This window comes from Mustela putorius, unplaced genomic scaffold, assembly GCF_011764305.1.
Source record: "Mustela putorius furo isolate JIRA1106 unplaced genomic scaffold, ASM1176430v1.1 tig00004039_pilon_pilon_pilon, whole genome shotgun sequence".
Classification (NCBI taxonomy): domain Eukaryota; kingdom Metazoa; phylum Chordata; class Mammalia; order Carnivora; family Mustelidae; genus Mustela; species Mustela putorius.
In genome coordinates this window covers 435076-445432 of record NW_025422174.1, presented here as the reverse complement: position 1 = coordinate 445432, position 10357 = coordinate 435076, and the positions used below count along the sequence as shown (strand labels likewise).

The following is a 10357-nucleotide window of genomic DNA, read 5'->3' as shown; positions in this document are numbered from 1 at the left end:
CTCTCCCTCTGACTCATTTGCTTCCAATCCAGAGGAGACAAGACTGGGGGAGGCCCAACACTAGGGTCCCTCACAGACAGATGGCTCAGACTTAGCCAGATCATTTAAGAAATTTTATTGCTCAGAACCTTCCCTTTTTGTGCAATGGCAGAAGCTTTGGAACCCAGCCCTTGGGGACAGAGCCAGAGGCACTGGCGTGGAGGAAAGAATGTGGCACATTTGGTCCATTGTCCTGCGTGGGAGTATGGTGGGGTAAGGCTGCAGACTTCTAAGGACCCAGACATGGGCCCCCCTAGGGAAGGCTCCCATGCCAAGGCAGAGCGTGACGTCAGCCTGGCTTGGGTGAGGGCTCAGTGCCCCTTGACCTTGCCCTGCGGTTCCCGGACCTTCCGGAAGCTGAGCACCAGCAGGCCCACATTGATGGCATAGGTAGTGATGCAAACGATGCAGAAATCATAGAGTATGAAGAACAGGATCCAGGCCAGGTAGACAGAACCGACAAGAGACACCAGGGAACTCAGCACCAGCAGGATAGATGCCCAGCGGGTCCGGAGGCAACCTGCAAGGCAGACAAGGCTCAGGCAGGGCTTCAGGGACTGGCCATCTCTAGAACACTGCCTTGACTTCAGGGTACCACCCAGACCTCAGGATCTGCTTGGGAAGAGTCTCTAAAGTGAGAGACTAGATGGGCCTCACCAAGGCCTTGGTTCTCCTATTTGTTCATTGAGCCCTAGAAACCAAATGGCGAATGTCCCTGTTGAGCTCTGCATGTGATGAAAGAGATGCCGGCCTTGGAGTCCCCCCGAGTGTAACTCCTGAGTCTTTCCCACAAAGTGGAGTGAGACCTAGGAGGTCTTTAAGGGCCCTTCTGGCTCTGAGAGGACCTTAACCAAGTGAAAGACTTGGGAGTTCCTGCCCCCTCCAGGGGGCTCGCTGATGTGCGTCGGGCTCTAGGCTGTCTGGGTTGCGGAGATTGCGAGGGATGGGCCTGGGCGGGCCAAGGGGGAGGGGCCCATCAGGAAGAGGTGGAGCCTGCAGGGAAGGGGCGGGGTCACTCACCTAACAACAGCTGTAAAGTGTAGAAGATGCACCCGAATATGCTATTGGATTGATTGAGGATGCTGTCCTCGCCGAGCACAGGTTCCACCAGCCCGAAGCCCCGGCCCCACCTGGTGGAGGGCAGGACCCCGGTTAGGAGTGGCAATCCAGTGCCTTGGCCCTGTCCTGTCTGGAGGGGTGATTTCCAAAAAGCCACCTAGGTTGTACTTCCCCTTCCCTCCCCCACGCCCTCCTGAGTCCAAGGGTCGATGAACTCCTGGCTACCCTTCCTTTGGCTACGTCGGGACTCCCTGTCCCCGCCCCTGTGTTCCCTACCCCCGGCCAGGGCTGGCCAGGGCTCCACCATATGCCCCTCTTTTCATCCTAGGCCTTCGGTAATTCTTAAGATGGCCAGGTAGGTAGAACGGTTGACCTTGCTTTCCTGGGAATCAGGTGCAGAATCTCTCCGCCCTGGACCTCTAATCTCCAGCTCCTTCCCGCCCACTCCCCTCTTCTGTATGCTGTCAACCCCAGGCCCTCAAGCACCGTCAGAGCTGGCCACTTTACCCGAGTCACGGCCATCCCCAAGACCTCAAGCCCATCACCGGTCCCCAGACGCTCACCCATGCCCCCCTTCTACGTGGTTACGGTTATTTCTTGGCATCCGGATCTCTGTGCCACTCCCCAGAACCACCGCAGTGCCCAGCACTACCCGCACCACCCGGCCCCCGCCCGAGGCCCCACACTCCTCTCTAGGAACCGGGTCTCCCCAGGCGATGCCCCCTGGAGCAGCCCCGCCCCCAAGCGTCCGATCCCAAACTCCAGAAGCCGCCGGCAACCCGGCCCCAGGACGAGCAGCCCGGCCCCGGACGACCCCGGACCAGCAGCCCGGCCCCGACGACCCCCGGACGAGCAGCCCGGCCCCGGACGACCCCGGACCAGCAGCCCGGCCCCGGACGACCCCGGACCAGCAGCCCGGCCCCGGACGACCCCGGACCAGCAGCCCGGCCCCGGACGACCCCGGACGAGCAGCCCGGCCCCGGACGACCCCGGACCAGCAGCCCGGCCCCGGACGACCCCGGACGAGCAGCCCGGCCCCGGACGACCCCGGACCAGCAGCCCGGCCCCGCGAGCCCTCCGCTCCCGGGCGCACCTGGAGGAGAAGACGCGCGAACAGCTGACGGCCGCGCCCACGTCGCAGAGCGCGCGGTAATCCCGGTCCCGGGCGCGCGCCGCCTTCACGTGCAGCGCGTAGAGGGAGAGCCCCAGACCCGCGAGGCACAGCGCCAGCCGCGCCCATCCGGGGTTCCCCCAGGGAGCGCCCATGTCCTCCGATCCCGCCCGGAGGCCCTAACCCGCAGGCAGCCGGCCACGGCGCTGGGGGCAGGACAGGATGTGGCCACGCCTTCTCCCCCCCTCGGACGGGGCGATTGGCCTTCCTGGCCTCGCACTCCCTGATCCCATTGGTTGTTCCTGCGGCTTTGATGGGCGTGGCCGGGGAGGAAACCGGGGAGGGAGGCTGGGCTGGGAAAACCAGGTTAGGGACCCGGGGAATGGCGGGAGCGCGCGGCCTGCCGGGCATCATGGGAGTTGTAGTCGGAGTGGCCGCAATGCCTTGAGGGAAATGGAGTCTCCGAGTTTTAAAATTCTATTAATGCATTAATGCGGCTCACCGTGCAGCGTTGACGCTGTGCCACACTTTGGAACATCCGGGGACTAGGGACCGGCGGACCAGGGAGCCCAGAGAATACTGCGATCCGATCAAAACCCAGCATTTTCACTGAAATTATTATTTCGGATACTATTAGGACTCTGTCTCCAATCGTCCTGTCTTGCTCAGCTTTTCCCTTCTATCTCATCAGCGCCGCCTGCAGGCCAGCCCCCCCCCCCCCCCCCCCCCCGCCCCTCTCCCTCTTGCCCCTAAATTCCCAGCTCCACACTGGGTATGGTGCATGAACAGTGCTTGACCTCCAACAGTGGCAGTCACTCCTGCACAGGAATTCTTTTTCTCTGGATTCTGTGACATTTCACTCTCCTTCTGGCTCCTCTCTCTGTGCATGCTCCTTCTCAAACCCATTCTTTCAGGCGGCATGGTCCCCAGAATAATGGCCCCCAAAGATGCCCATTTTAATCCCAGTGATGAAGTCCCAGAACCTAAGTCAGGTTCCGTGGGGTGAGGAGGTTCGGAGCCGACGACTAAAGAAAGAATTCTTAAGACGTCGTTGGTGCAAAATGGTGGTTTATTAAAGCACGGGGACAGGACCCGTGGGCAGGAAGAGCTGCTGCCCCGGGTTGTGAGGGTAGGCATGTTATATACCCCACGTTTGGGGGGAGGTGGTGAAGGGATGGGAGATTTCAACAGAGTTCTCACATGTTAGGGAGGGCCTACAAGGTGCCGGGGGGAGTCCTTGCCCTGATGGCTTGATCAATGTCATCTTTAGGTCAGGCACTAACATCAAGATAATTGGGGGATTCTTGGTGGGGCATTATGATCTGGCTATCATTTACATTCCCTTCTACCCCAGTCTCCTCCAGTTTATGGTGGGAGGGGGACATTAGGGCTTCAGGAACCAAGAGTTATTTGCCTCTGGAAATTTGTGCTATTGATAAGGTAACCTCCCTGTTCAGGTCTCTAGGACATCTTGTAGAGCAAGGGAGATTCCTGTTCTGCAGGATTGCGATCCCTGCAAGTTAACCATTTATCGTTTTATGGCAGTCATGGGTGCCTGAGGAATGCCACACATATGGAGGGGAGCGGGAGAAGAGGGGGTGCAAGGCGCCAGCTTTTGCTGTGTCCTCAGCCAGCCTCCTGCTCCCTCATCACCAGCGACCTATGCATGTGTGAGTTTCCATGGCAAAGAGGCATTACGACTGCAGATGGAATTAAGGTTACGAATCTGCTGGCTTTAAAACAGATTATCCTGTGGAACCAATATAATCACTTAAAAGTGAACAGGGGCAGGGGGAAAATGAGAAGCAGCAGCAGAGGAGAGTCAGAGGGAGGTGTGACTGTGGAAGGAAGGTACAGAGAGAATGCAGCGGTGCTGGCTTTGAAGATGGAAGAAGGGGGCCATGAACTGAGGAATGTGGGGTGGCCTCTAGAAGAAGGAAAGGCAAGGAAATGGATTCTGCCCCCAAAGTGTCTGGAAAGGAACTATTGAGATCTTGATTTTAGCCCAGTGAGAGCCTTGTCGGGCTTCTGAACTGCAGAACTGTAAGAGAACAGATTTATGTTGCTTTAAGCCACTAAATTTGTGATAACTTGTTATGGTACCTTAGTCCTATGTCTTGTCTCCAGTATCCTGTGGGGTCACATTAGCCCTAGGCAGTGCTGGAAGATACTGCAGAGTGGTGTGAATACCAGAAGGTGGGAATTGTTGAGCACATACTGCTGGTCAACAAATCATCTCAACAAAGAATGGCGTGAAACAAAAATGGTCATTTTATTTTCTCTTACAGATTTTATAGGTTGGGAATTTGGGAAGAGAATTTTGGCTCAGAATCCTGGGTCCCATAGTTGCAGTCCAGTGATGGCTAATGCTGGAACAATGGGAGATTGAAGTAGCTGAGGGCTAATGTAGCGATTCTTTCTCCTTCTCTTGTAGTCTCAGGATCCATGTAGTCTCTCTGTAGGGACTAGTCTGGGCTTTCTCACAGCATGGCAGTCTCCAGGCTACAATAGTCAACTTTGAAAATTGTCCTAAAGGATTTCCGTTTTCTAGTATTCATATCATTCAGTGTGTAGTCTCTTTCCACACTAGATAGGGGCCAACCTGGGCCCATAAGCTAGTCCAGAAATTATGGTGTGTCATGTTCATGGTAGGTCATAAAGATATTGTGGCTTCCATCTTGCTCCTTCTTAGATCACTGGCTCTGTGTGAAGCCAGTAGTGATGTTATGAGGACACTCAGGCAGCCCTAGGGAATGGACCACTTAGTAAGGAACTGAGGCTTTTTGCCAACAACCAGCATGACCTTGTTAGGCATGTGGGAGAGCCACCATGGAATTGGATTCTCCAGCACCAGTCAAGCCTTTAGATGCCTGTAGTTTTAGTCAACATCTTGACTGGAACTTCGTGAGAAATCCTGAGCCAGAACCACCTAGCTTAGCTGCTTCCAGATCCCTGACCCAAAGAAACTATGAGATACCAAAGGTTTATTGTTTTGAGCACTGCGATGCTCTGGGAGTAATCTGCTACACGGCCATAGATGATGAATACTGGACAGTCAGACTGCTTGCTTAGCAAGGCAGCTCTGGATTCTAGGACAAGTGCTTCAGGGAGCGAGGGGGAAGCTGTATCATCTCTTATGATGTAGCTTTAAAAGTTACATGGTAGTGTCCCAGCTCAGTTGGTGGAGAATGTGACTCTTGATCTTGGGGTTGTAAGTTTGAGCCCTATGTTGAGCATAGAGATCACTTAAAAATAAAAATTTTTAAAAGTCACATGTATCTCTTCCACTGTAACACAAGCCTCCTCTGTTCCAAGGGGAGGAACACAGGACTCCGTCTCTTGATTTGAGAAGTGTCAAAGTCATATTCTGAGACGTTCATGTGGGGTGGACCATTTCTGGAAATACAAACTACCACATGGGAAGGCATTATTTCTCCTCTGTCTTTTCTTACTCCCTCCAGGTCACAGCTTCCAACCTCTGCCCTAAGCCTAGATCTTTCTCCTGGTTCCAAACCCCATTGTAGGATCACCTCTTGGACATCACCACCTGGATGCCTCCCAGGCCATTCAGATGCAATGCCATGCGTCCCAAAAGGAGCTCCTTAAACTTCCCCAAACCTGTTCCTCTTCGGGCTTTCCCAACCACCCAAGCCACTCCTCCACCATTACTCTCTCAATCCCTGTAATCTGTGCAGACCACTACCCTGGTCCAGGCTACCTTCACCTCCTGCCCAGATAAATGCAGTAGTCTCCTCATTGGTCTCCCAGGTACCCCTGTCTCTCATCCACAGACTGATTCTCTGCATCACAATCAAAGTGACTCTTTCAAAAGTGAAAACAAACAACAAATTAAGCCAACCCCGTGCACAAGAAGGGAAATAATCAAGATTAGAGCAGAGATCAATGAGTTAGAAACTAGAGATACAGTAGAAAACATCAACGAAACTAGAAGCTGGTTCTTTGACAGAATCAATAAGATCGATAAACCATTGGCCAAACCAATTCAAAAGAAAAGAGAGAGGACACAAATTAATAAAATTATGAATGTAAGGGGAGAGATCACAACCAACACCAAGGAAATAGAAACAATCATCAGAAATTATTATCAACAGTTATATGCCAGTAAGTTAAGCAACCTAGAAGAAATATATGCATTCCTGGAAACCTATAAACTTCCAACTGAATCAGGAAGAAATTGACAACCTGAATAGACCGATATCTAGTAACGAGATTGAAGCAGTGATCAAAAACCTCCAAAAAAAAAAAAAAAAAAAAAAAAAAAAAAAAAAAAAAAAAAACAAGAGCCTAGGACCTGACAGATTCCCTGGGGAATTCTACTAAACATTCAAAGAAGAAATAATACATATTCTCCTGAAGCTGTTTCAAAAAATAAAAATAAAAAAGAAAGAAAGAAAGAAACAGAAGGAAAACTTCCAGACTCTATCTATGAAGCCAGCATTACCCTGATCCCCAAGCCAGGCAAAGACCCCGACAAAAAGGAGAATTTCAGACCAATATTCCTGATGAATATGGATGCCAAGATTCTCAACAAGATCCTAGCTAATAGGATCCAACAGCACATTAAAAAGATTATCCACCATGACCAGGTGGGATTTATCCCTGAGACGCAAGGGTGGTTCAACATTCTCAAAATCAATCAATGTTATAGAACAAATCAATAAGAGAAGAGAGAAGAACCACATCATCCTCTCAATTACTGCAGAACAAGCATTTGACAAGATACAGCATCCGTTCCTGATTAAAATGCTTCAAAGTACAGGGATAGAGGGAACATTCCTCAACTGTATAAAATCTACGTATGATAAGCCCACAGCAAATATCATTCTCAACAGGGGAAAAACTGACAAGCATTTCCTTTGAGATCAGGAACACGACAAGGATGCCAACTCTCACCACTGTTGTTCAAAGTAGTACAAGAAGTCCTAGCAACAGCAATCAGACAACAAAAAGAAAGAAAAGATATTCAAATGGGCAAAGAAGAAGTTAAACTCTTTCTCTTTGCAGATGACATGGCACTTTACAAGGAGAACCCAAAAGACTCCACCCCCAAACTATCAGAACTCATACAGCAATTCAGTAATGTGACAGGATACAAAATCAATGTACAGAAATCAGTTGCTTTCTTATGCACTAACAAGAAAAACACAGAAAGGGAAATTCGAGAATAGATTTCATTTACTATAACACCGAGAACCACAAGATACCTTGGAATAAAGCTAACCAAAGAGATAAAGGATCTGTACTCAAGGAACTACAGAACACTCATAAAAGAAATTGAAGAAGACAGAAAAAGATGGAAAAGCACTCCATGCTCACGGATTGGAGGAATAAACATTGTTAAAATGTTTATACTGCATAGAGCAATCTATACTTTCAATGCCATCCTGATCAAAATTCCACCAAGCATTTTTCAAAGAGCTGGAACAAACAATTCTAAAATTTGTATGGAACCAGAAGAGACCCTGAATTGCTAAGGAAAGGTTCAAAAAGAAAAACAAAACCGGGGACATCACATTGCCCAATTCCAAGCTTTACTACAAAGCTGTGATCACCAAGACAGCACAGTACTGACACAAAAACAGACACATAGACCAGTGGAGCAGAGTAGAGAGCCCAGATATGGACCCTCAACTCTGTGGTCAAATAATTTTCGACAACGCAGGAAAAAATATCCAGTGGAAAAAAGACGGTCTCTTCAATAAACGGTGCTGGGAAAATTGGACAGCTATGTATAGAAGAATGAAACTTGACTATTTTCTTACACCATACACAAAGATAAACTCGAGATGGATAAAAGACCTCAACTTGAGGCAGGAATCTATCAAAATCCTTCAGGAGAACATGATCTAACAAATGTTTATGGAGCCCATGTTATGTGCCCGAGATTGGGTTAGGAGCTTGGGATAAATCAGGAAAGCAGACACATATTCATGCTCTGGTGTTACATTTTATTTTATTAAAATGTGATCTGCGAGAAGGAGAGAGCGAGCCCAAGTGGGAGAGGGCAGAGAGAAGCAGGCTCCCTACTGGGTGGGGAGCCCCACACGGGGCTCAGTTCTAGGACCTTGGGATCATGACCTGAGCGAAGTCAGATGCTTAACCAGTTGAACCACCCAGGCACACCTGGTCTTATATTTTAGAAGAGAAGATAAAAGGGGCACCTGGGTGGTTCAGTTGATTGAGCATCCGCCTTTTGATTTGGGCTCAGGTCATGACCTCAGGGTCATGGGATGGAGCCCCAGGGTGGGGCTCAGGGCTCAGGGCTCAGGGCTCCATGCTCAGTCTGCCTGAGATTCTCTCTCTCCTTCTCCTTCTGCCCCTCCCCCTAATCTCTCAAACAAATAAATAAGTAAATCCTTTAAAAAAGATGAAAAAGTGCACAATCAATACATAAAGTATATAGGATCTTGCTGGTGACAAATGCTACAAATAAAAAAAAAAAACAAAAACGAGAGAGTGAGGGGAATGGAGGTGACCGCAAGTTTAAACAGGATGGTCAGGGTGGGCTTCATTCAGCTGCCATTTGGGCGAAGGCTTGAAGGAGGTGAGTCAGCTGGTGCGCATCCAGGAAGGGCGCTCAGACGGAGGGAACAGCCGTGAGAGGTGCGAGGCAGAGGCACCTGCTTTGCTTAGGGAGCAGCAGGGAGGGCCGTGTGGCCGGAGCCGTCGCGTGTGGGGGGTGAGGGCGGAGAGGACAGAGCGGGGCGAGTCTTTTAATCGATCTGTAGAGTGATAATAATAACAGTTGCTGCCTCATAGGTGCTATGAAGATCACATTAATACAACACACGACTCCTCCAAGGGTGCCCCCGCAGGGGCGGACTGGGCGCGAGTGCTACGAAACGCCCGGTGCATGTCCACCCGCCGCCGCCAGGTGTCAGCAACGAGCTCGGGCCGCGCAGGGGTCAAGCCGGCGGGGTCAACCGCGGCGAAGTCCTGCCCAGACGCCTCCCGCCGCTGGGCCGCTACAGCACCGCTGCCCGGGCCACGCCGCGGCCGCGTGAGCGCCGAGTCCTTCGCCTCTCCGCGCACGCTGTCCTCCCCATCCGAACCAGCCTTCCCGCGCCCAGAGCTCAGAGGCCTCGTGGCCGCGCTCCAGGATTCTGCCGGGCAGCTGGACAAGAAAGGGCGGGAGGGGTGTGCGATGAGGGGCGCAGGGGACATCCAGAGACTCGGGGCTCTAGCCTCGTGGTACACGCAGACCTTCCTCCGGTTCCTCGGGCCCTCAGCCGTGCTAAAGGGTCCCACCTCCGCTGAAGTTTAAAGACAGCCTTTGGGCTCCAAAGATGTTGCCTGCTTCATTTAATCCTTTTTTAATTAAAAAAAAAAAGGGGGGGGATGCCTGGTGGTCTCAGTCAGTTAAGTGTCTGCCTTCCACGCAGGTCCTAACAGCCCGGGGATGCTGGGATGGAGTCCCGCATCGGGCTCCTTGCTCCGGGGGAGTCTCCTTCTCCCTCTGCCTGCCATTCCCCCTGCTTCTGCTCTCTCTGGCAAATAAATAAGTAAATAAAATATTAAAAAGAAAACTTACATCAAAAAAACTTAAACAGTGAAATTTAAAAAATATTTAGAAAATACGTAACTATGGTAAAGAAAAATCCGATCAGGGGCGCCTGGGAGCCTCAGTGGGTTGGGCCACTGCCTTCGGCTCAGGTCATGATCTCAGGGTCTTGGGATCCAGCCCCGCGTCTGGCTCTCTGCTCGGCCTGCCTCTCTGCCTACTTGTGATCTCTCTCTCTCTCTGTCAAATAAATAAATAAATGTCTAAAAAACAAGAAAGAAAGAAAGATCCGATTAGTACAAATACAAGTACACACACATACACACACACACAGAGGAAAGTCTCTCCATCACCTCCTGCCTAGGAAAAGTAAATCGTTTTTTCACTGGTCTCTGCAGTTGGTCTCACCAACATCCAATCTTCCAAACACTATAGCCACAGGAGTGTATCTAAGGAGCAGATGGAATTAAAACTCTTCAATGACTTCTTGCTATCTCAGGACGAATGCAGCATCCTTGCCCTTCACCATCAGGCTCTACTCACCCCATTCAGCCCTTCTCCTTCCTAGACTCCACATGGCTGCAGGCATATCCTCAGATGATCCAGACTATTCTCTGTCTTGTCAT

At 50.9% G+C, this 10357-nt stretch overlaps 1 protein-coding gene across 2 annotated transcripts; it reads right to left on the bottom strand.

The window, feature by feature from the left end:
• Nucleotides 1-100: 100 nt before the first annotated feature.
• VKORC1 (vitamin K epoxide reductase complex subunit 1) lies at nt 101-2557 on the bottom strand. 2 transcript variants are annotated; one of them, XM_045072644.1, is made up of 3 exons: nt 2192-2448; nt 1060-1169; nt 101-559 (listed from the first exon to the last, which is right to left on the bottom strand). In XM_045072644.1, exons 1-3 carry the CDS (start codon nt 2362-2364, stop codon nt 351-353), a joined length of 492 nt encoding a protein of 163 aa, XP_044928579.1. In that variant the 5' UTR covers nt 2365-2448; the 3' UTR covers nt 101-350. The 2 variants fall into 2 exon arrangements, with proteins under 2 accessions (XP_044928579.1, XP_044928580.1); XM_045072645.1 differs by lacking the exon at nt 1060-1169 and having other exon boundaries at nt 454-559; nt 2192-2557.
• Between the last annotated feature and the right edge of the window lie 7800 nt (nt 2558-10357).

Bases quoted from the DNA above. Each gene is read 5' to 3' on its own strand.
- VKORC1 (XM_045072644.1), bottom strand. From the start codon at position 2,364: ATGGGCGCTCCCTGGGGGAACCCCGGATGGGCGCGGCTGGCGCTGTGC. The intron at 1,170-2,191 runs GTGCGCCCGGGA...GCCCTCCACCAG, and splicing joins TCGCGCGTCTTCTCCTCCAG to GTGGGGCCGGGGCTTCGGGC. The intron at 560-1,059 runs GTGAGTGACCCC...TCTGCCTTGCAG, and splicing joins CACTTTACAGCTGTTGTTAG to GTTGCCTCCGGACCCGCTGG.